General features: G+C 37.6%; 1 protein-coding gene across 1 annotated transcript in view; it reads left to right on the top strand.

The window, feature by feature from the left end:
• Nucleotides 1–25343, top strand: part of DIAPH3 (diaphanous related formin 3) — a 505118-nt gene that overhangs the window by 50200 nt on the left and 429575 nt on the right. Inside the window, exon 3 of the mRNA XM_047080525.1 lies at nucleotides 17067–17171. Coding sequence (XP_046936481.1) covers nucleotides 17067–17171 — 105 coding nt within the window. The remainder of the gene's footprint in view (nucleotides 1–17066; nucleotides 17172–25343) is intronic.

Here is a 25343-nt window from a genome sequence, read left to right as displayed (position 1 = left end):
TGTAATGAGTGATATTTCTCAGGCTTTTCAGGGTACCTTATTTTTGACAAATTTAAAGCTGTTCCTGTGTCTGTAGAGAATGCTAGATGCAGGGTTGGGTTTGATTTTTTCTTTTTTTTTTTTTAACTTGCACCTACCTATCTGTAGTATGAGTATTCTTCTGAAGAAGCCACATCGAATCTATAATCTTAATATCTTGGCCTTTGCACCTACAGGGGCTTCCTACCATTGAAAATTTGCATCTAAATTCTTAGTTTTGACATTGTGCAATTTTTAAAGCCTTATTTAACCTTATCAAAGGTATTGAAGTAATTTTCACATGAAGTTAAAACTGTTTTTACAGAACCTTTTTTTCTTAAGATAGTGTGCTGACTTGATTATTTAATGAGGAGGTACAGGGTAATACTTCAATATTTGTACTCATTTTACTTTTATATTGGAGATGGATTTACTTGGTCTCTAGGTAATAGTTTTAGTGGGTTTTGTTGTTGTTGTTGTTGTTTGTTTTTGTTTTTTAAGTAGTGATGAATACTTAGACTACTTAATAGCTCTTTCTCCCATTTGTCTTTTGGTAAAAGTAGAATTGTTACCTGAAAGCCCATATTGGTTTCTCTATGAATCTAGGTTTGTAAAATAGCTGTGTTAACATCCTTGTGTATACAACTTTAATTTCTAGAAATCAAGTTTCAGTGTTCACTCTTGAACTCACTGTGGGTCTATGTTAACTGGTTTTTGAATGAGTTCAGCATGGTAGGTACAAGCTGAAAGTGACTTGTTCATTCTAGCTGTTGGCTCTTTAAACCAGTCTCCTTGGCTTATTCTTTCTTTCCCCTAGATGAAATCCCAGGCAGGTCCCAGAGCTTTCTGTTGGCTTTCAGATTAAACAGAAAAAAATCCTAGTTAATGCAAACAATTTTCATCCAGAAGAAGTTTCCCTCTTGCCCCTTTTCAGGCTGGCTCCACTTGTAGTCTCCAGTGCGGGCTGCTGTTGGGGAGCAAGGTTGGTCTCTTCCATTTTCCTACCTTACTTTTCCATACTCTACTCTCCAGCCTGCATCTGTCTCCTCCAGGACTTGATGGGAGGTGAGGAAAGGAGGAATAAGAAGATGCTTCAGGCCTCAGGTGTTGATAATCTGGCAGTGGTGCCCTGGGTAATGTTAGTTTTTATTGCTGCTGTAACAATTTACACAATTTCACAGATGTGTGGCTTTAAGACACCAATATGCTGTCTCGTAGTTCTGTGGGTCAGAAGTCCAGGTTGGCTCAGCTGCCCTCTCTGGTTTCACTAGGCCAAACTCAGTATGTGATGGCTGGGCTCTTACTGATGCTTTGGGAAGAACGTTTTCCAAATTCATGGTGGCAGAATCCAGTTCCTTGCTATTGTAGGATTGAGGTCCTGGTTTCTTTGCTGACTGTCCTCTGGGGGCTGCCTTAGCTTCCAGAGGCCTCTTTCCTATCCTTCGTGTGGGCCCCTATCTCTCCATTACATCAAATCCATCTCCTGCTTAGAATTTCTAGGACTTCCCATCTGTGTCACCTCTTGTCTCCATCTATACAGAGTTGTCTGCTTTTAAGGGCTCATGTATTAGATTATGTTCTCACCCAGATAACTCAAAATAATGTTACATCTGCAAAGTCTCCTTTGCCGTGTAATAGAACTTATTTGTAGGATCCAGAGATTCGGGCATGATTTTGCCTGTTACAGGTATAGGAGATTACAAATGCCGATTGTTTTCTTCTGTGGCATTTTTGTGCCCACCTGCCCTCCAGTTTCACCTATAATTCCCTTGTCACTGGTGATGTCTCCTTTGGCCTTCTGCCCAGTTTTCCATGAGCCCATTCCTCTGATGGAGTTGCCTTCAGGACACAGCACCTCTCTGATGGCCCAGGGCTGCTGCTTCCCTGGGATCCACATCTTGTCCATGGGAAGCTCATGTATTCTTTGCCCCTCACTCCTGTCCTTTGCTTTGTTCCCTTCAGAGTCTGTCCTCTGTAAAGTATAAACTACTTTGGCTCTTCCTACCGATAATTGGTAGTTTTTGCTATTCTCCTAACTGTAAGTGCCCTCCTAGTCGTCCGATTTTACCTGTAATACTGCTGACCACTCCCTCCTGTCTGCATTACTTTTTCCTTTAGCTACCATGACACTCCTTTACTTCGGATTTTCCTCTTCTCTGGCCCGTTTTTACCAGTTTCCAGGTTTCCTTTTCTGATTTGTATTTCTTCAAGGTATTGCCTCTGGCCCTCTTGCTTTTTCTTCATCCTCTTTGGTTCCCTACACATTTCTCATGGGGGATGGGAGCCCTTTTATGTTGGCATCTCCCCAGTAGTCTGATGTTTTGCTGTGTCTTCAGAAGAGCAACTATAATCAAACTCTGTAAAAGATATACACCTCAAGAAACCAGAAACTGACCTCATCAGTTTCTTTTGATATTTTTCCAACTTTATTGAGATATAGTTGGCATCTAACATTGTGTTATATATGTATTATGTATATGATGTCCTTTATTTATATATATAAATCTATATATAAATATAAATCTATATATAAATGTATATATATTTATATATATTTGTGTACATATATATAAATATATTGCAGGGTAATCTGCTAATAGTCTCAGGGGCTCCCTTATTTGTGACTAGTCCCTTCATGCTTTCCAAATTCTTTGTTACTTTTGGCCATTTAATTATAATGTGTCTCAGCGTAGCCCCTTTTGGGTTCAACTTTTTTGGAAGTCCTTGGACCTTTTGAATCTGGATGTCTATTTCTCACCCCAAGTTAGGGAAGTTTTCAGCCATTATCACTTGAGACTTTCTGTACCTTTCTCTTTTCTCTGGAGATTTCCACAGTGGATATTTTGTTTCTCTTGTTGATGTCCCATAGGTATTTTTTATTTTCTTTTTGCTCCTTTGAGTAGATAATTTCAAATGACTGACCTTTGAATATATTGACTTTGCCTTTTTTTTTTTTGATGGTTTTAGTTCTTTGAACTAATTTTGCTTATATACCTTATAATTTCATTTAGTTGTCTGTTTTTGTAGATTTTTTTTTTTTTTTTAAAGAGTGAGAGCATGTGGGGGAAAGGGCCAGAGTGAACAAGGCAGAGAAAATCCTAAGCAGCTTCCATGCTTAGCACTGGGTCCAATGTGGGGTTCAATCCCACCACCCTGGTATCATGACCTGGGCCCACATCAAGAGTCAGATGCCCAGCTGACTAAGCCACCCAGGTGTCCCTTGAAGAACTCTTAACTCTTTACAGAGGATTATTCTCAGTTTTTGGCCAGTTGATAGACCTCTAGTTCTTTAGGATCAGTTACTGGAATGAACTTGGTTTCCTTTAGGTGTCCTGTTTATGTGATTCTAATACTGTCTTTATCCATCTCTTCAGTCGGGGGCATGTTTCACCTTTACTCCTGGTTTCTGGGATTTTCACAGTGCTGTCTTGCCTATGAATAGTTAATGGCCTTTGTAGGGGGTACTGATGTTGGTAATGACCTATGTTCCCATTGTGTTGACCTCCCCTTTCTGTCATGTTCTTTTAAACAAAACGAAAAATACCCCACCAAACTGCTCCTTGCTTAGTTCTCTCTTAGGAGCCCACACTGAGATCTTGGGAATCTTTTCTGATCCCCCTCAGGCATTGGTCACATCCATTCATTTCTGTCCTTCTTAGGCCCTGATTTTGTTTGTCCTCTGTTGAACCTTTCATTACCTCTTCCCCGGGCTAATGCACTGACCTTCCAGCCACCCTTCCATGACTGCTATTCATTACTGTAAATCCTGGCCCAGACATGACTCTTCTCAGACCCTTTCCCATGTCCTATCAGACCTAGCACTCATTAAACCTTCCTCACAGCTGCTTGTGTATAAATCCCTTGTAGAACTTATCCTTTGTTACTCCGATAGGTCTTCCCACTAGATTAAACCCATGCAGCAGCATTCAACTGGTTTATCTTAAACAATTGCCTATTAAGTGCATTTTCCTAACCTTTAAGATTTCTAAGATCCCACATTTCTTTTTACCTGTAATTCTAGGTCTAGGTGGAAATTAGCTTTAATTGCCAGTTTTCCAAATTAGACAAAAACCTTAAAATGAATAGGAAGAGAAATTTTATGCATTCATCTCTTGTTTGTTTTGATATCTTCTCTCTGAGAGAATGAAAGCTATGCAAGAATGGTCCTCTATCTAGATGTGATCATTAACAGGCATTAAATCAGTGCCAATGATGATAAAATTATTCTGACAAAGTTTTCAAATTCTGGATTTCCTGTCATCATTTGTAAGTATGGAAGAAATGGTCCCCTAAGATTGCACAAAGTACTTAAGTTTGAGTATTGATGGCCTAATCGTTTCTTGGGAAGATGTTTGTCAGCCTTTATCTAATGTAGTAGAGAGCACATTTATTAAATGCCATCATTATCCCTTAAGTATGTGCTTGAGGTGTCTGCTGGTATTAAGAGCTTAGATGACCTGTTTAACACATATATTGGCTTCTAATGTAGGGAGATGTAGGTAGTAGTAAAGGTATTCACAGTTTGATTTTGAAACAGTTTTCACTGTGTAATGTTGAATCAAATACACAAAAAATAGAACACAATCTAACAACCACCACCACAGATATAATTGAAGTACCTTGTATACTCTTCATTCCATTTTTTTCCCTTAATTCCCAAAGGTGAACATTAACCTGAACCCGATGGTTTCATTCCTATGTTAAACTTTTTCTGTATAATAATGACCAATGTATAGAAACTTTTTTCCTAACCATTTGGTGGTAAGTTGCTGACTCCATGCCCCATAATCTCTTAATTCTTTAGTATTCTTTAGTATTAGTCCCTACAAATAAGGACATCCTTCTAACCACCTAAGTCAGGAAGTTAACAGTGATCATTTTCTATCAACTAATCCTCAGTAATACCAAAAATGGTCTTTATAGAAGAAGAGTGTAGTGTAGAATCCTGTGTTTCATTCAGCTGTCAAATTTTTAACATTTCCTTTGTTCTGAAATAGTCCTCAGTCTCTCCTTGTATTTTATGAATTTGACATTTTTGAAGATTCCTCTTGGTTAATTTGTAGGTCTCTGAATTTGAATTGGTACTATAAAACTTTTTAATTGTGTAAATCTGTGAGTTGTAAACAGGTTACCTCATACTTTAAACAAGTCAGTTTTTAATGGTCATAAGAATTTTGAATATCTCTTCACACATTTTTGGCCCTTTGGTTTATTTTGTAAATTACTTGTTCATATCTTTTGCCTGTTTTGTAACTGGGGTTTTTTGTCTTTTTTTTTTTTTTTTAATTGTAGAATTTGTCACCTATCTGGATTTATGTTTGTATCTGTTTATAAGCTGTAAAATATCTTGTCCCAGGCTGAGTCTTGTCTTTTTACTTTCTTTAGGGGTAGATGGATTAGACTACAGAAATGGAAAATTCACTATGGTCCAATTTATCCATCTCTTTATGGTCTTTGCTTTTTGTATATTTAAGAAATCCTTCTCTATCCTGACATCATAAATCTGTTCTGTATTTCAGGATTCTGTATCTTTATGTCTATATGATATGGATCCAGTTTTTTTTTTTTCCTACATGGATAACTGGTTTTTCTAGCAGCATTGATTTAATAGTCCTTCTTATCCTTCATTTGTAATACCTCCAGTGGTAAACATCAAGTTTTTGCACATATGTGGGTTTGTTTTGGAGGCTTGATTTTGTCCATTTGTCTATTTGTCTGGCTCTCACTTACATCCATTGTCTTAATTACTATAGCTGTATAATAAGCCTTAGTATCTAAGACCCCCCTCCCTCGATTCAAAATCGTCTTGGCTATTCTTGAGACTTTGTGTTTTTATATTAATTTTAGAATCAGCTAAGTTACACTATAAACCCTGTTGGGTTCTTGATTGGAATTTCAGTGAATTTACTGATTTAGGCAAAGTAGATACTTTTGTGATATTAAGTTTTTCCATCTGTGAATATTGTATATGTTATCTCTAGATTTTCAGTTCCTAAACGTAAAAATTTATGGTTTTTCTCCCTATGGGGCTTGCACATCTTCTATTAGGTTTATTCCTTAGTTTATTTCTAATATATAACTAGCTGTAAAAAATCTTTTAACTAATATTGTCAGTTTCTGTTGATGAATTTTGGTATCTAGTAACATTATGGAATTCTCATTAGTTTCTGTTTGTTGAATGCCTCGTATTTTTTGTGTCCAATCAGAATATTTGTGAAAAACTTGTTTCTTACTCCTTTATTATATTGAGTAGAATTCTACAATAAAAAAAAAAGGTTAAAACCATGTACTTGAAAGTTCTAAATGTTTTTCAAATCTGAGATTTCATTCCAAACACAATAACCTCTGAGTTAGGGAACTGAGAAGCTACTCTCAAAATTTCTATGTACCTACCCAGTAAGGGCTCCACTTTCTTAACAATGTCCTCTTCTGCTGTCAAAATGAAGGTGAAACAGGATCAGTTTCATAAAGATTTTTTCTAAAAACCCTAGAAAACAAATTAATATGTTCTATTTTTCTGTTACTAAAGTGTTTAGTAGAGGTCTCTTTTCGTTTTGTATTTCAGTGTCTAGAGTTAAGGTTAGCTCCTCACTAGACTGGCCTTCCCTTAGGGTAGATATTTGACCCCTGTTTTTTTTTTTTTTTTTTTTTTTAATTAAACAGAGTATCTCCTCCATTACTGACTAAATGAGTGACCCTGATATTTCTGTTTTACTTGTTGATTTATGAGAACTAGAAGAACTTCTTTAATGAGAATTTTGGTATAAAAACTTTTTCTAAAAACTATATTTCAGTGGACTATGGATATTTAACTTGATTCATATCCATCTCCCTAGTGCCCTCATGGTGCATACTGCATGTATTGCGGAGTTTGTTTCTACCTTGGTAAACACATGTTTGAGCAATGAAATGATAGAAATTAGTACACGGACAGTTAAATATTGAGATGTCTTTTTGTCCTTATTGGCTTTATTCAGATGTATTTGAAACCTAAGGTCCAGACGAAGAAAGAAGAGCTCAGGTGAACTGATAAAATCAAGTGTGACCACCTATGTGGTCAAGTATAAAAGTATAAAATCAAGTAAAAAGTCAAGTATAACCATCTAATATGTTTGATACTTAAATGGTACAGCTGGTGGGAGGAATGTTCATCTTGCTAACTCTATTCCTCTCTGTGGGTACTTGTGAAGGACAGTTTATCCTTTTTCTTTCCCTGTCATTTTTTTTTTTTTCTCCTTAATCCTTCGTGTTAAGGGTTTATACATAGCTCTTTCTTTAGTCATATAAATGAATGCCTATTGTGTTGGATGTGTAAGTGATATCTTACCCAGGAATTGGAATGAAAAGAGAAACCAACAAAGACTCTTTTGTGTTAATTCTCTGTTTATTGACTGCTATAGATTGCTACTAGCAGTTAGCTTATTTCAAGTATTAGCATTCTTTACAAATCTACTTCTATCATGAGCATTTTTTTTTTTAAACTTAAAAAATATATTTAGGGTTGGCCAGATAAAATGAGAGTGGTTGCATGGGAATGGCTCATTTTGATCTATTAGTTGTTACCATTTCCCTTTCCTTTAGGTAGAAATTGAAAAATTTAGGGAAAGGTGGTTTAAAAGCAATCGGAATAATAATCCAAGCTGGAGGAGGAGGAAGAAGAAAAGAGTATAGAAGTATAAGGCAACTGTCAAGTTGATTCATTGGCTGTGTTTGTCAGGGGGGAATAATGTCAATGCCTAGTTGTTTCTCTTTGGATCCAGATAAGTGAGAAAATAAATGATTTAGGAGCATTGGATTTTGCCTGGTGGGAGTTCACTGAACCAATAAAAATGGTTATAGGAATTTTAAAAAAAATAAGTGTTATGATAATGTTTAAGCATGCTCTTTCACCAATGGGGAAGTGTGCAAGTCCGTTCTTTTCCAGCTGTGAAGGCTTTTTCTCAGTCTTGTTTCATCTCTAGAAAAGTTGGCTTTTGTATCTTCAGTCCACTGACGATCCTTCATGTAATTTGTGAAGAAATAGCCATTTGTTTAGAAAAGTTGAAAAGCAAATAAAAACTTTTATCAGTAGCTGTGTTCTTATCTAAAAGATCACATAACCATTGTTTGTGATTATAGATGCTTAGGTATATGCTTGAACAGTTCCAGCAAGATGATATTTCAAAATAAATTAGTTGTGCAGCTCTCTGCATGTTAATTTCATTTCTTGTCTATTCGGCTAAAACTTAAAGTATATGGAAGAAAAGCAATGCATGAGTTTCTTCTTTTTTTGTTCTTTGATAACGGCTCTAGGACAGATTTAAATTTGGTTTCAAATTAAGATAGTTTACACTTGCTATAAGCTTCAGTTAGAGTATTTGGTCGAACATTATATGTGAGTTCTTTGTCAGTCTCTGGATAAATGCTGTTTTATGCCTGCCATCCTTTTAATGAGCTAGCCATCTGAATTCCTATTAATTTTAATGGGGATTGAGTAAAGATACTGTGGCTAGAACAGTGAAAATCCAGCCTTACTAGTGGGAAAACCAAAAAATATAACTTCTCTACCATCACATTTATATATAAAAAAGGTTACTGTATAAGAACATAGTAAAAAATGATGGTCAAAAGAAAGATAAGCTGTTCTGTAATGTTAGCATATTTATGGACATGTTGAATATGAAGTAGTAATACACTTAATTGTGAGCTCTTTTTTCCAAGGTATTTATCTCATAAAGGTTTTCTAAACCTAACCTAAGAATAAAACAAATTACAGAACTAGATAGATTCAGTTTGTGTGTACTACGAGTGTTTATAATGACGTGGAATAAGATCATGAAATCTTTCACTAAATACTACCTTAGTGTAGGGATAAACATTAGTAGGACCTTTGACATGTGGTATGGAAGATGAATTCCAATGTGGTTAAGAACAGACGAACACTTTTAGAAGAAATGGGTAAAATTGTGCTTATAGAATGTTGAGATCTGAAGTCTCAGGAGAAGTAATTAGGGAATCTTGTGGACCTGTTAAAATGCTTAACCAATTCATAGCTGTCGTGATAAAATGTTACCAAAACAGACTGTTTCCAGGAACAATTCTATTGGTTTTAACCCATGAAACAGAAATCTAATACACTATTCAAATGAGATGATTCCTTTTGACTTAATAAGAATTAATGTTTGCCTTGCTATTGCTGTGCTTCCAGTTTTTACCTTCTGATATTATGCTTATTGATCAATATGAATGTTTTGGTCTATGACGATCCTGTCTTTGCAGCATCCATTTTCTATCTCGTCATGCCTCTGCCTGTCTGGGTGAATTGCTTTTTCCTTTCTGGGTGAATTGCCTCAAACCTGACCCTCTTCAACTTGCTGCTTGTACATATTTGCTTAATTCTCTGAATAGTCAATCATTTTAAATTTAATCTGACTCTCCATGGTGTTAACTATCCCACTCCACTTGATGTATGTAAATTTAATGAGCATGCTGTCTTGTAAAATCCACATCCATGAATGAAAATAGTGAGTCAAATGTTTGTAACTTGGTGGAATATGTGTCCATTCTGTTTGCCATTCTTCGCTTGATTGCTCCTTAGTGCTCTAACTAGTTGCATGTATGTGCAGGAAGTATTAAGATTATTTCACACCCTCACCTCAGTTTTGCCAAGAAAACATGGAAAGTAGTTATTTTTATTAGTATTTTGTCAGTCTAGGATGGAGTCAAGGTGTGTAAAATATAGTAGCAAACTTCGGACTTTCTTGTTTGTGGAAATTTCTGGCCCCATCCAACACTTAGGAAGAATCCCTTGCAGTATTTTAAAAGCTGCTGACTTGACTATATTCCTTTCACCTGGCTTCCAGGCCAGGGCTGCTATTGACCCATTTGGTATCTTCATGCAGTTTAGAGAAGGTATATTCCTTCATTCCTCTCTGTGGATACAGTGCATCACAGAAACTCCCACAATTTGAGTGAAGTCTGTAAGATCTCAGCTCTGTTCACTCTTCGACCAGATGCCACCCTGGTTCCAGGTCACTGAGGTTGTGTGTGATTCTGCTAGTGCTCCCTGGAAACATCGTGGATTTCAGCTTGGCCATGTTTGAATACCTGTGTTACTAGAACTGCCTAAAGAATCCATCTCTGGGGCTGGACCTTGTTTGTTCGTATTCTCAGCTAGGGATGTGAGTATTATCTCTAGCTCCAGCTCTATCCTTCAGAAAATGACCTCAGTTTCCTAGTTTGTCCCTAAACAGGAATAGCAAACTCTGTTTGGGAAATTTTGTTACATCTTACATATTTAACAAATACCAGAAAAGAAATCCACTGTGGTCTGTGCACTGTCAAAGTGGTAACGGGTGTAGAAAAGAGTTCTTTAAAAGGTTACCTGTGAAGGAGGATAAAGGAAGCCATATATAAAGGAGAGCTAGGTTTGAAGGAAGGTGCTTTTTCCTTTTAATTTTAATCCATTAAGGATTAACATGTTTATATATTGAGACCCAACCAACTGAGAACAATTTAGTGAGACAGAATTGAAAAAGGATAATTGATATGCAATGCCCTTTCAGGAGGTGAGAGGAAAGGAGATCCAGAGCATAAATGAATGGAATTATCTTTGGATGGATGCAAGAATTGATACAGAAAGATTAGTGTGCAAATAAATTGGTAATATGGGAAACGAGAAATTGAAAGTTTTCTTTTTACAGAGGAAATTGAAATTTGCTTACTGAAAATGATAGTAGAAATGGTAGTTTCATAGCTCTTGGGGAAGGGCAAGTTTGAAATAAATACTTTAGGGAATGTGAGAAGAAAAATGAGTTGGCTTTTCTGTAAATGTAGGAAATGATGATCCATAGAATTAACCTGCTTTAGGAGAACATGGAGGGGATCAAGAAATAGGTCTTATTGAGGTCAACACTATGGTGGTCCAGCAGTAGGACAAGTGAAAAGACAGAAAATGAGGGTCTGAGAATAGTGTCATGAGCATTACATGATGATACCTGAGGTAGAACCATTTTTAGATAATGAAAAGGTCTAGGTGTAGTCATGAAGACTGTGGTTGAGCAAAGTTGAAGTAAAGACTGCTGGTGGTGGAGAAGCTAAAGACTGGGTGGCAAGGCATGGGATGGGAGAGGAGTCAATACAAGTTGTTGGCAACATAAGTGATAAGTCCGATTGCATTAGCCCCAAAGGAAATGGGATTTTAGATGAAAATGGAGATAAATAATGGAATAAGAATGATGAGTGTAGATAGACCACAGTTCAGATAGCATAGGACTATGGTCAACTGAAAGAATTTCCCAAAGTCTCCATTCTCTCTTCAATATAGAGAAGCCGGTCCATACCTCCCATGGGTTATTAGTGACAGTTAATATAGTTAAGAGTGCTTATAAATGTTTAGCACGATGCCTGCAAGAACTTAACCATTATTTAGGAATACTGAATCTTGGTGAAAGATGTAGAAAGGCTTGTGGGAAGAATGAGGACAGTTTACAGAGCAGATTTGGAATGAAAACAGAAATTTGAACAACTTGAATTTTGTTTTGGAAAATTCCAAAGAGTGCCTAATCTTTAGATTTGGAATGGAATTCTGATACCTATGTCTTTGTTAGTAGTCCCAGATATTTGTTTTGATAGTGTGTGTGTGTGTGTGTGTGTGTGTGTGTGTGTGTGTACTTCCTTCCCCTTAATCAAGTCTGTATTTATTGTAGCCAAGTATACTGCAAACTTGCTCTTTGTATTTAGTAGACTTAAAAATATTTTTTTTTAAGAATGAAGGATGTTCCATTTGTTTCATACTTTGAAAATTATTTTTATGACAGAAGTTTTATGAATATTTCAATTTAGTCTTAGAAAAGCTTTACTTGGAAGCAACCTTAGATTTATAGAAGGGTTGCAAAAAGAGCACAGACCGTTCTTATATACCCTTCACCCTACTTCCTAAAATGTCAACACATTCTATAACTTGAGTTCAGTTATTAGAACTGAGAAATGTTGGTACACTACTAATGAAATTACATTATTGAGATTTTGCCAGTTTTTCTACTTGTGCTTTTTCTCTTCTAGGATCCAATCCAGGATCACACCTTGCATTTAGTTTACTCTGTATCCTTAGTCCCCTGCAATCAGTGACATTTCCTTATCTTTCCTGACCTTGATCCTTCTGAAGAATCCTTATTTTGAAAGCCCCTTGATCTGGGTTTCTTTTTGGCAGTATTTTTTTGTGTCTAAAATCTATCTTTAGTTCCAGTCAGACTCCCACAGTAAAACAGCACAGTGGTTCAATTAAGGTGAGTTTTTAATTAGAAAGTAATTAACTGAGAGAAAATTGGTTTTTGATATTGCCACTCCCAATTTCCCCAGGCAAAACTGTGGTTAAACATGTATATGAAGGTAGCACTGTAAATGAGTTAATTTATAATGTCTGTTAAGATATTAATAGAGCTTTAACAACAATACTCTTCAGATGAAGTTTTGATTTGGTAACTGCATAAATATTTTTGAGATCTATTCAGCTAAATATTGCCAGCTAATAAATATCTGTTTTGTAAGTGGGAAAACTTTGATGTCCTACCTACAAAATATTAACCTCATTCAAATTACTCATCTGGTTTTTTGCAATTATGAGTTCTGTATATTTCCTGTTTGGTGTTTATAATAGATATTTAATGAATTCCCTACATATATCTCAATACATTGATACATTGAAGTAAACCACATTTCAGGGGTCTCTTAAAATCTGTACCTGCGCATCACTTTGTACCTATGCAGTGTAGTAGAGGGTCCCAACCTAGGTCTGAATGGAAGAGTTGGTTAATCCAGTGGTTTGTATTGCTTGTTGAGGCCATTGACATGAGTTTCTGTATTACTCAGTTCTGCTTAGAAATAAGCCTTATTAGAAAGTAAGTTATTTTAAAGCGGTGTTGTGGGTGCTGCTGGTGCCCCTCTAAGACCACCTTCATCAGGCTGGTGCACACAGATTCCAGGTGGTAAGTGTTGGTTCCTCGTAGCTTATAGCTGCCCTATCTGGAGATTTGGGTTCCAGGGGCTAGGATCCTGTAGCTAATCCGCTGACTGATTCGGAGGGGTCAAACTGTCCTCTCCCTCTAGGTAGTACTGACAGCCATGCAGTTCAGGCTGAAGCAATATTTTCAAAAGTCTCTTTCTCCTGCTCTGTCTTGCTTTTCTTTATTCCCCTATCCTGAGGGCATCCCCTCTGTTAGTGATCTGCACCAGGATCCTTGTCTCACACAGTACCTCTTGGGAACCTGACCAAAGACAGTAGGGCTACTGTATGATCATTTTGAGCAGATGGAAACTGAGTAACATGAAAATGGTTGACTTATTTGCAAGGGACCTCTTATAATTACCTGGAAACTGCCCTGGACTGGTAGTCTGGGCTCCAGGCCTTGTGTTTCTAATAGCCACCTCGCTAGGAAAAGTCATGCGATTTCTGTGAGCCTGTATTTTTTATCCTGTAACACATGGAGCTTAGACTATGTGATGCTCAAATTCTCACACTGAAGATTTTCCCTTAAGGCAGGGGGCTATTAAATGAAGATGCTTGTTCTCCCCTAATTCCACCCCTCACCCCTAACTCTAGTTTCCTAGATAGCCCTCAGAGATGCTCAGCTTAGCTCCTCTGGAATTAAAGACACTGAAGGGATTCAGAGCAAGTTTCCCCAAACTGTTCCACTTTGGCATGTGGACTACTGGAGTTGAAGGCAACTGAGGCCTGGAGGGCTCAAGAGAAACTTTTTTGCCCCTCTCTGAACCACCTAGAAGAATGTAAATTGAGAGTCTTTCCCAAAGCATTACTATGAGAGAAGTTTTATCTGAGTGACCCATCTGTATAGCAGAACAAATACCTAATTACCAAACCTCTTATTGCCCTGTGAATTGCCCTCCTCCCCTTGGAAACCTCAGGCTCCTATCCCACGCCTCAGCTCGGTATGGCATATAAACCTCATTTTACCTTTCTGTCTTGGAATCTTTCTTGTATGTGGGGTTCTTGTATGTATGAATTAAATTTGATTTTTCTCCTGTTGATCAGCCTCATGCCAATTTAATTCCTAGTTTAACTAGAAGAACCTATGAAGGGTAGAAAGAAAGAACTTTTTTCTCCCCCTATATAGATGTGCATTAGCTAGGAAAAAGCTTCCAATACATTTTTCAAGGACTTTGTAGACACCCACCCCCACCACCCGCCCCCTGCTGAAATTCAGCGCCAAAGTCCAATAGGGCTTTCTCCTTTCAGCCTTTTTCTTTGTGAGATAAAAATCTATTTTACAAATACTGCACTTTTTTTTTATACACAAATATATATTTTTCCTTTTCATTGCTCCTATATATCCTTTTTTCCCTTTGTAAATGGCAGTTTCTTTTTCCAGTGCCATTGGTTTCTGGACATGTAGAGAATGACCACCTGTGAGTTACATGCCTAATGAGAAAGGTCTGCGGTACTATGTAGCTGATTCCAAACTTTCAGTGTCCTTCTTCATTTTCCTTTTTGCTTTTATTTTTATTTCTTTTTACTTTTAGTTTTTTTAAATTTTAGAGTGTAAGCAGGGGAGAGAGGCAGAGGGAGAGAGACTATTAAGCAGACTCCATGCTCAGCGTGGAGTGGACACGGGGATAGATCCCACGGCCCTGGGATTATGATCTGACCCGAAATCAAGAGTTGGATGCTCAACTGACTGAGCCACCCAGTCTCCCCCCTTTTTGTTTTAAAACAGGGACTGTCATGAAGTGACTGCCATATTTAGACAAGAGAGGTGGAATAAGATAGTGGAAAGAGGTTGGGAGAACCCTGAGTCTCTTCCTTAATTCCAAATACACCACTATTGTGTATGAGCTCCTGTCATCTTGAATATGCCTTTCCAAAAAGAAGGCAGTAAACTTTTTAAAAGTGTATATCTTAAAATTTTAATTTGATTTCAGCCACAACTAAAGGATTTTGTAGTTTGTTAGCATTCTGTATTTACATATTTTAATTTGCTGGTGAAAGAGGCTGGGCCATGCTTGGCCATTAGAAAGAAAATAAAAATACAGTGAATAATTTAATACAGGGGTTCTCAGTACTCTTAAGTACCCTGCCTTTTTGTAACCAGTATTCCCATTACTTTCCCTGTAACTTCCCCATTACTTTCTTCCAACGAAATTCTATATAGGTAATATAAACTACCTACACTCATAATTTAAAAAATCCACTTAATACCTCACTGTAATATTCAACATATATTTCAATATAAACAATTGGCCATGACTGCTGAAGAAGGTATAATAAAGTCATTCTTGAATCTTCACCTTGTGCATACAGTAGCTATCGTGCAGGTTTTATGTAGCTGTGCTGTTCTAGTGATTCAAATACCACAAGCGGTGTTGTCCTGGGGTACCCAAATTTCAAAAATAGAGCACGACTGATGATAAAGCTTATTTAAAAACAAACAACAAACAAAAACAACAACAAATACACCCAGTGGTACTATAACTTGCAGCTATATTAGAATATTAAATATTAAAATCACATAATGCAAAGTATTTCATCTGTAACAACTTACATATTAATGCCATTGTACATTTAATTCTATTGAGTTATTCTAGGCTTAAATAAAATTTTCTTTTTCAAGATGTGTGTCTCTCTCTGTGGGACACAAGACAGTTTCTCATTGTGTAGGATTAGCCCATGTGTTGAAGAATGTCTAATATACCTTGATGAATACTGGTAGCTTCATCTCAAGTCACTGACGACCAGAATATCCCAAGACCTTTCTAAAATCCTAAGTGGTGTTAAGGCCTATTGAGAGTCCCAGGCTTAGAGGGGGGAAAAAAAAAAAAAAGGAACAAAATAAACCATTATTCACATAATAGGATATTTCTAACCTGAACAGCCGGGAGTGACATTACTAATTACTACCTTTTATTAGAGTGTCAAGTTGAACAACTTCTAAGATCTTAAATATTTATATCAAGGTGAAATGAAGGAAATTTTGACTTTTAAGTGCTTGAAGGGATGGGTAGCCAAAAACTGAGTCAGCTAAAGGCATAAACTACAGTGTCTGATGAATTGTAGCACTCTTCTAAAACTTAGAATAAATTTAACCTGCTGGGCTCCACAGGTGATCTGAATTCTTGATTTTTATACACCTGTTTCTGAGAGGCTATGGAGTTGGTATACATTCAAGTGTGTTCTATTGTGTGTTACAAATAAGGGCTACTACTATCTGGAGGAAATCCATTTGAGCAGCCCTTTTTCAGCCATTTCTGTTATACTGTAGGCTCCTTTTCCATTACCAGAACGGCCTCTAATGAGGGCAACTTAACTGGTAGCAATTCTCATACTTACGTGGATATTCTTGATTTGTATTTTTAGTTAGTATTAGACCTGTAGCGAGCTCCAGGTTACTTTATCCTTTGATTGGTGCTGTTGAGAAATGTTAGATTTTTAGGTGGTACTTCATTTTATGAGTGCAACTTTTATGTTATTTGGAACCTAGAATAAATTAAGTAGTTGGTATTTTTGGTAGGGGTAGAGAAGAGAAAACTAGAATGCTTTGCCTTTTGCTAGGCTCTCTACCAGGTATTTGATTCTGTGAGCTTGTAGCTACAGAATCAGGAAAGTGCTTGCTTATTTACCTTTTAATTTTTATGATACATGGAACAGCTCTTTCAGAAATAGTGCAAGATAGCTTCAGGTGCACTGTTTTTTTGTTTGTTTTTTTTTTTAAAGTACCTATATTTGTGTTTGTGTATTTAAAATGTGAATCCAGATGACCTTAAGAAAGGCAGAAATCTTCAACTGTCTAATTACCTGTAGTGATGAGAGTGTAATTTTACTAGCCTGTTGCGAATTTAAAAAGATTTTCTGGTGTTTTACCTGTTAAAATGATCTAGAATGTGTTTTTCTCTGTGTCTCCTGCTCTTTGCTTTCCTCCAGGCAGAACTACACGTAAATCATTCCAAAACAATTAATGCTGCCGTAGTCACAAATTATTGATTTTCCGTTGGTAGGGTATGTAGAATTGCTGCTCTACTTAGATTCTAAAATGAGGCTTTTTAATTGTGTTTTCCAGGAAGATATGAATTTAAATGAAGATAAGAAAGCACCATTGCGGGAAAAGGACTTCAGCATCAAAAAAGAAATGGTGATGCAGTACATTAATACTGCTTCCAAGACAGTAAGTAAAACTGTCAAGTTGAGAGATACTGCTGGAACGTGCTGCAGTGGGGAAAACAATGCGTTTGTCTAATGATGTGCTGAAGTTTGTGGGCAACTGGGAATCAGAAGGCTTTTGAGTGTATAAAGGCACAAGTATTGGACGTTTGTTTAATTTGAAAATACTTCTTACAGCTTCTAAAACTGCTGTGGTCCTTTAGCCCCTCACGTTGGTGAGGAACACCGACTGGTTGGTTTACTGACTCCAAGACTTCTTTGCCTGTTAGTGGATTCAGATGGCTATTGATCTCTAATGTCACTTATACACCAGGATGATATTTGCATTACAGAAAAGTAAGACTGATGACATTCTAACTACGTAAATCAGTACACATAATAGTGGCTTAGAGGCATCTCTTTAATGCGAGTTTCCCTACGGATAAAATTATCTTGTAACAAATTATAAATGTAGACGTCGGAAGGAGCATTAAGCGTCCACTCAGCTGCCAGTTTTCTAGGGAAACATGAAATATGTGGGTGGAAGTAATGAGTAAATGTCTAAGAAACCATGACTGGCACACAGAATCAATTATATTTATTTCGTGGGACAACAAATGAGCTTGACCAGTCATATAAAAATTGAATAAATGGATTCGATGAAATCTAGAAATGGAAGCTAATGAAGAAGCAATCAGAAAGACAGCAGAAAATGATTTTGGCTGAATTTAAAATAGAATTGGATTAGAGAAAAATGACTTAACACACTGTACTTTTCACCGGATACTTTAACCAAAGACCAGGTTACAAGAATATAAGTTACTTATACTTTAACTCCATTTATCTCCTAGACCAGTCAGTGACTTGGAGGCCTTTGTTTGGGAAGACAGACTCAAGTGATGTTTAATTTTTAAACATGTCTCAGGTTTGGCATTCTGATGTTTAGTTGTTCAAATCACTGAGTACTATACTTTTTTTTGGCTCTCTATGTAGATGGGCGCTGTATCCTGCTGTTGTGACAAAAATTGCTTTTTGTCCCTTAATGCTACCTGGACATCACAAATTAGAATTAGGGACTTAAGAGTCAGAGCACTTGTATTTTGGATGACTTATCATCCCTTTGATATTGGGCATCTTGTTTTACCTCTGATGCTCAATTTCCTCATCCTTAAGATGGGACTAATATGTATATCATCAGCTTGTTGTTAGAATTAAATTGTTGATGCCATCATTGGAACATAACCAGTTTTATAACTGGTGGCTATCTCTTGTGGTAGCACTGGTGGTTGTAGCAATCGTTTCTTATTTTTTTCTTTGTGATTTGTTTGTTCTCGCTGTTGAAATCCTTATGCCATAATTACTGATGTACTTGGATTTATGTTTTTTAAACCTTTTTTTTTTAATATATGAAATTTATTGTCACATTGGTTTCCATATAATACCCAGTGCTCATCCCAAAAGATGCCCTCCTCAATGCCCATCACCTACCCTGCCCTCCCTCCCACCACCCCCTCCCCCCCACCATCAACACTCAGTTTGTTCTCAGTTTTCAAGAGTCTCTTATGCTTTGGCTCTCTCCCACTCTAACCTCACTTTTTTTTTTCCTTACCCTCCCCCATGGGTTTCTGTCAAAGTTAATGTCAGCCTTTTAAAAAAAGTTTTTAATATTTACTTATTTTTGAGAGAGAATGGGACAACGTGAGCAGGGGAGGGGCAGAGAAGGTGAGCAGGGGAGGGGCAGAGAAGGTGAGCAGGGGAGGGGCAGAGAAGGTGAGCAGGGGAGGGGCAGAGAAGGTGAGCAGGGGAGGGGCAGAGAAGGTGAGCAGGGGAGGGGCAGAGAAGGTGAGCAGGGGAGGGGCAGAGAGAGAGAGGGAGACACAGAACCCAAAGCAGGCTCCAGGCTCCCAGCTGTCAGTACAGAGCCTGATGCGGGGCTCAAACCCACCAACCACGAGATCATGATCTGAGCCGAAGTTGGACGCTTAACCGACTAAGCCCCCCAGGTGCCCCGGATTTATGTTTGAAAATTCAAGTTGACTGTTAGTGAGTCCGTGTCACATTTATTAAGTGTCTGTATATCAGGCAATATTTTAGGCAATGGAGTTGAAGCACCAGGATGGTCAATCATCGTGGCCTACGAAGTAACATAGGATATACACAACAGAAACACACAAACGTATAATAAGTGAAATGTAATGTGGGGAAAAAAAGCAGGGGGATTGGAGATAATACAACTGTTTTTTTTTTTATTGAAATATAGTTAACACAGTGTTACATTAGTTGCAGATGTATAGTAGGATTTACCAGTTCTATACTCATTACAGTGCTCATTACAATAAGTGTACTCTTAATCCCCTTTATTTTACCCATCCCTTCACCCACCCTCCCTCTGACTGAACTGCTGCATAGAGTGATCAGGGAAGACCCCCCTGTTAGGGAATTTTAAATCCAACAAGTATGAATTTACTTGATATAATTACAAGAGATACTATATTATTAGAATTGGTTTAGAAAACGTTGGTATAATAGTGCATTTTAGTTCTTGAATTTCAGATAGCAAACAGACGTTTTAACAGAAGAACAAATCACTTTGAACTTCATTAGAGTGGATCTATTTCAGTTTGCATTCACTGATTTTAAACTTTAATCCTCTAATCGTTTTGGACTAAGGTTGGAATTTATTTACTAGAATTAGATAATTAGATTATCAGGATTGAAATAGATTAGTTATCTAAAGTATGATTAAAGCATTCACTCCTTTAATTAGTGCTGGGAGGATGGTGACTTTTCCTAGGAGGGTTCTGAATAATTTGGTGGGTGGTTAACATTCTAGGAAGTTCAAGCTGACCAGTCATCTATTTTTGCTCTGGAAGTAGAGACACATTAACTCTACATACAGACTTTGTCATACCAGGGTATTTAGGTTAACGAGTACCGAAAAAGCTTCTCTGAGGAAAAACCATGAAAATTTATGGATGGGTTGTTCCAGAGAACATGGGGGTATTTGTCAGGTAAACTTTTATAAATTTAGCCTTAGACTTTGAGATTCTTTTTGTGGGTAAGCATTAAGTGTGTGTGTGTGTGTGTGTGTGTATACATATATATGTATGTATATATGTATATATGTATAAAAAAAGTATATGAAAATGTTTTAGAAATGTTAACCCTCAAACAAGCACTAAACTAGCCAAGCTTGTTTCTTAGAATAGGGGGAAGAAAAACCCCAACAAATTCATAGTAATGCTGACTTTTTCAGTTAGAAAAGATTATTAAAATTTTATTCAGCAAGTAGCCTAGTTAGAGGCTGAAAGTGTCAGATCACAGTTTTCCAACTTCTAGGGTGTAGATGGATAGGTGATCCACATGTGCCCTGTACAGTCTGGAAGCCAGGTGTGCTGGGGGCTTCTGAGGAAGATTTCTCTTCCTTATAAAAAGATCCAGAGCAGAAAACCACTTTCTTTCCTGTTATTTGACATGGTGGTGAGAGGGTGTGGGATCCTTGGCACATGACCCCTTAGAGCTGATGCTCTGGCTATGTACAATCCTGCCTCCAGACTCTCCCATTGTGTGATGGGGTGCCTATTCTTATTTAAGCTACTTGAAGTTGGGATTTTGCTTTGCTGCTGTGCACATGTTGCTGGACTGTCCTGATAGCCTTTTGCCTGCATAGGATCTCTATCTCTAATTAACTCCGGAAATTACTCCCCTCATCAAGTACACTCAGCGTACATGAGGATGGGTACTACAAGGCCAGATGGACATTCCTTGGTAAATGGCTTGTCTCAGGTGTTCAGTAGTCAGTGTATTTAAAAAAACTTTCTGAATGAATGAATACAGTCTTGGCTTTTATTTGATTACTGGGTGGATGGTAAGACTATTCTGTAGTAAGTGGTAAGGACCTTGAAGTTAGGATGAGACATGATAGTCCAAATGGAAGAGAATCCATCATTCCCCAAAAATGTAAGAAGAAAATTCTGGAACAGGACAGAGGAGCTCTTAAGCACAATTGCGTAAGAATTTCTCCTATTTTCTAAATGAAAGGCAACTATAATTTAATAAAAGTGCACCTTGTAAATGTGTTATTCAGTCTTGCTTATCCTGACTCTGAGTGTTGTTCTCATTCTTTTTTTTTTTTTTTAAATTTTTTTTTTCAACGTTTATTTATTTTTGGGACAGAGAGAGACAGAGCATGAACAGGGGAGGGGCAGAGAGAGAGGGAGACACAGAATCGGAAACAGGCTCCAGGCTCTGAGCCATCAGCCCAGAGCCTGATGCGGGGCTCGAACTCGTGGACCGCGAGATCGTGACCTGGCCGAAGTCGGACGCTCAACCGACTGCGCCACCCAGGCGCCCCTCTCATTCTTGATTGTGGTTTAATTATTAACCCTTTTCTTCTCTTAAAATTTTTAAAGCACCCCTGCAGATAATGTTAAATGATGATATTTGTCAGGACTCCTGTGCTTTGAGGGGACAGACCAAGCTAAGGAGATAAATTCTTTAAAAAAAAATTTTTTTTTAATATTTGTTTATTTTTGATAGAACACAACAGGGGGAGGAGAAGAGAGAAAGGGAGACACAGAATCTAAAGCAGGCTCCAGGCTCTGAGCTGTCAGCACAGAGCCCAACACGGGGCTCGAACCCACAGACCATGAGATCATGACCTGAGCCGAGGTCGGCTGCCCAACCGACTGAGCCACCCAGGCGCCCTTCAGTAGATAAAGTCTAATAGACTTGCTGCCTTGGTTTTGGTGTATCATACCCTGTATCTGTGATTCCCGGGTTGATGTCGGTGTTTATCTTCTTGTGGGTGCTTGAGTTGTATTCAGGGCGAACTGGCTCTGGGTGTATGATGTCCGGGTTATGTACAAGTCTGTTGACAGGATTAACAGGAAGCCATGGATTACTTGACAAACACTTTTAAAAATGTGTTAAACAGGATACTTGTGGAGAGTAGGATTTAGAGCTATAAGATACTTCTTCTCCCCTCCTGCCCCCACCCCCCATCACAAAGGGATTGTAAGCATAAAAAATTCACCCTACTTTTCCCATCTGTTGAGAAGAATCTTCCATTTGCTCTTTTGCTTCTAGGCATTTTCAGGGTAATCAGTGACCATAGAAAGCTGGAGGAATCCTGGAAGTCAAAACCTACATCCCAGGAAGTGACAGCAAAGCCCTGGAAGCAGGGGTTGGGGGGTGGGGGGGATGGGGAGTCTCAGAGGGTGCCAGAGGGAGGGGAAAAGTGAAATGTAACACATTAGCATTTGCTTGTCTGTACTTTTTGGAATTGACTCCCCCCCCCCCCCCCCCGCAACTTACTTTTGGATACAAGATGAGACTGTCCTGATAGTTGACTTCTGTATGAATTATGAGTGGATTGCTGTCAGCATGTAATGGTTTTGTCTTTTGGATGTACCATTAGGTGTGGATAAAAGGCTCTTAAAATTTCTCTTCAAGATTCTAAGCTTCTCATTCCTTCAAGATATATTAGCTTTTTTTTTTTTTTTTAAATTTCCCCCCTGAGAGAGAGCGCTTCTTAATTAGAGCATCCAACCTTTATTTCCTATTTATATTCAGTTTTTTCCTTTTGACACCCCTCTCCCCCCCTCCCAGAAAGAAGCAGAATTCTGCCTTGCTGTGCCCAGATATCTGGTAGCTTCCTTGAACTTTGTTAACTGTTCTCTTCCCTAGTCATTCGAGACTGCAGACAGCTGAGGCATGTATTGGAAAAGATTGACTTGGTGTTGCATTTTATTCCTCGAACCCCTAAGTATTTCTGTAGTTCTTGCTTAGACTTCTTTAGTAAGAAATAAACACCAAATATTACAGAACATAACTTTAAAAGGCACATAGAAGACTCACAGGTTTGTGAAACAAGGTAATAAAATGAATCTAAATTGAGTTTGTACGTGTAGAGTTATAAGGTCTCATGTGTGTGTCTGTGTACATGTGTGTGTGTGTGTGTGTGTGTAGTGTCTAAAGATAATTTGAAAGGTGTTATCATGATACCACTTGTTCTAGCCCACTAGAGCATGATGTTCAAGTATGGAGAACGTGGTTTTGTCCAATGTTGTCCATCTACGCATATCTTGATCAGAAAAGATTTTTTTTTTGAAAAAATACTAATAATGTTCTGATTTGTGTTATCTACATAGGTAGAAAAGCTAGAGTTCATTTATTCTTAGCTCTGATTTGTTAATGACCCTGTTGATAATACAGTATTTTCATGCCTTTCAGAGTTTTTTTTGGGTCCATTTTCTTTTTTTTTTATTTTTTATTTTATTTATTTATTTTTAAAAAAAAAATTTTTTTTTCAACGTTTATTTATTTTTGGGACAGAGAGAGACAGAGCATAAACGGGGGAGGGGCAGAGAGAGAGGGAGACACAGAATCGGAAACAGGCTCCAGGCTCTGAGCCATCAGCCCAGAGCCTGACGCGGGGCTCGAACTCACGGACCGCGAGATCGTGACCTGGCTGAAGTTGGACGCTTAACCGACTGCGCCACCCAGGCGCCCCTTATTTATTTTTTTAATATGAAATTTATTGTCAGATTGGTTTCCATACAACACCCAGTGCTCATCCCAACAGGTGCCCTCCTCAATGGGGTCCATTTTCATATATTTTGGAAAACATTGTCAGATACAGATAAATCAGGTTCTTTTTGTTTCCTCTCACTTTTCATCATTTTTACTTAAAAGGTTTATATTTTAGCTGCTGGAAACTTAAATGAACCAGACAGTTTTATACATTCTTGCTAGTTATAGTTAACATGGATTACTTTTTGGCTTCCATTTCAGGTTAGGGAATTGATCAAAGCACACTTGTAACATAAAAGCTTACTAAAAATTTGTGGCTGGTACTCGGTATTAGACACTTACCTATTTATCAACAATGCCCTTGCTTATGATATTTTGCTTGTTTGTCTCCAGGTCTTGTCTGCTGAGTTGGGGAAAATATTAGAGCCCCAGGGCAATGAAGCAATTTCTTGTTAGAAGTATTTCTTAATAATCTAACTGGCACTTTAATTTCCATTTCTGCCTATATAGGGCAGGTTTTATTTATGTACAATTAAAATGATCTTCCAACAGCTCAAATTCATCCAGCTTCATTATGAGTTGTTTCTGGGCGGCACCGGTGGCATTTAATGTTCTCTATTACTGCAGTGTGTTCTTGCTTAGGCAGGAGATGATAATGAAGAAACCAGTCAGCTTTTTTCTTTCTTTCTTTCTTTTCTTTTTCTTTCCTTTTTTTTTTTATAAGAAATTAGGTTTAAGTTAGCATTGTGGATTTTCGATCTTTTAAACACCTTAAAGATACCTTTTCTTATAGCCATTTTTTAAAAGACTCACCAGAAATACTTATTTACTGGTCAAATGTAGAGTTTTGGTCACTGATGCTTATACCATTGGTGGCATTGGAGATCATCTGCGGCTGTCTTTATCTTTCTCATTGAGTTGGGTCTTGGTCTGAGATATTTTGATCTCATAATTTTTAGCTTTTATGAATGTAATGAAACTTCTCATGACTGATAACTGCAAAAGTAGTAAAAAAAAAAAAACCTTTGAAAGTGCTAGAAAAAAGAGGCATGTGATTTGATGGAGATGGAAATAATGAGCAAATAGCCCTATGGAACCTTTTAAAAGAAGAAACTGTTCTGAAGGAATATGAGAAAATGAAAATGCTACCTATCTACAGTTGCCTTTCAGCGAGTGAAGGGGAAAGGTAACTGATGAATTGAGGGCAAAGAGAGTGGTCAGGAACAATAGCCCTCAACCTTGATATTCATTAGAATCCTCTGGAGAACTTAAAAAAAAAATAGGTGTCTGAACCCTACCATTTAACAAGTCAGAATTCCTGCAGGTGGTACCAAGGCACCAGTATTTAGAAAATCTGTCTTGGTGATTCTACTGTACAATCAGAGATGAAAACTAGCCCAGAGATGGGCTCTACAGGATGAGCCTCATCAGTAGATGTCTGCTAGTGTAACATTAATTCAACAAAAGACTAGGAGTTGATGTAATTTAAAGGCAAAGCATAGAGGCTGTTAATTAATAAAGGTCCTTTGGGTTCAAGGCTAGCTTGAATGTACATAAGGTCAAATTGGTGTTCAAGTAGCATACTGTAGCTACTAAGAAATCCTGATACTTGGCCACTTAACATTTCCCTCTGATGATTTTATCTATTATAACAGATGGAAGA

Source organism: Lynx rufus, unplaced genomic scaffold (assembly GCF_022079265.1).
Source record: "Lynx rufus isolate CCGP_SWC_20201006 ecotype Redwood Valley unplaced genomic scaffold, mLynRuf1.p SCAF_1, whole genome shotgun sequence".
NCBI classification, from domain to species: Eukaryota; Metazoa; Chordata; class Mammalia; order Carnivora; family Felidae; genus Lynx; species Lynx rufus.
Note: the sequence above shows the minus strand (reverse complement) of the source record. Positions and strands in the feature narration are given on the sequence as shown.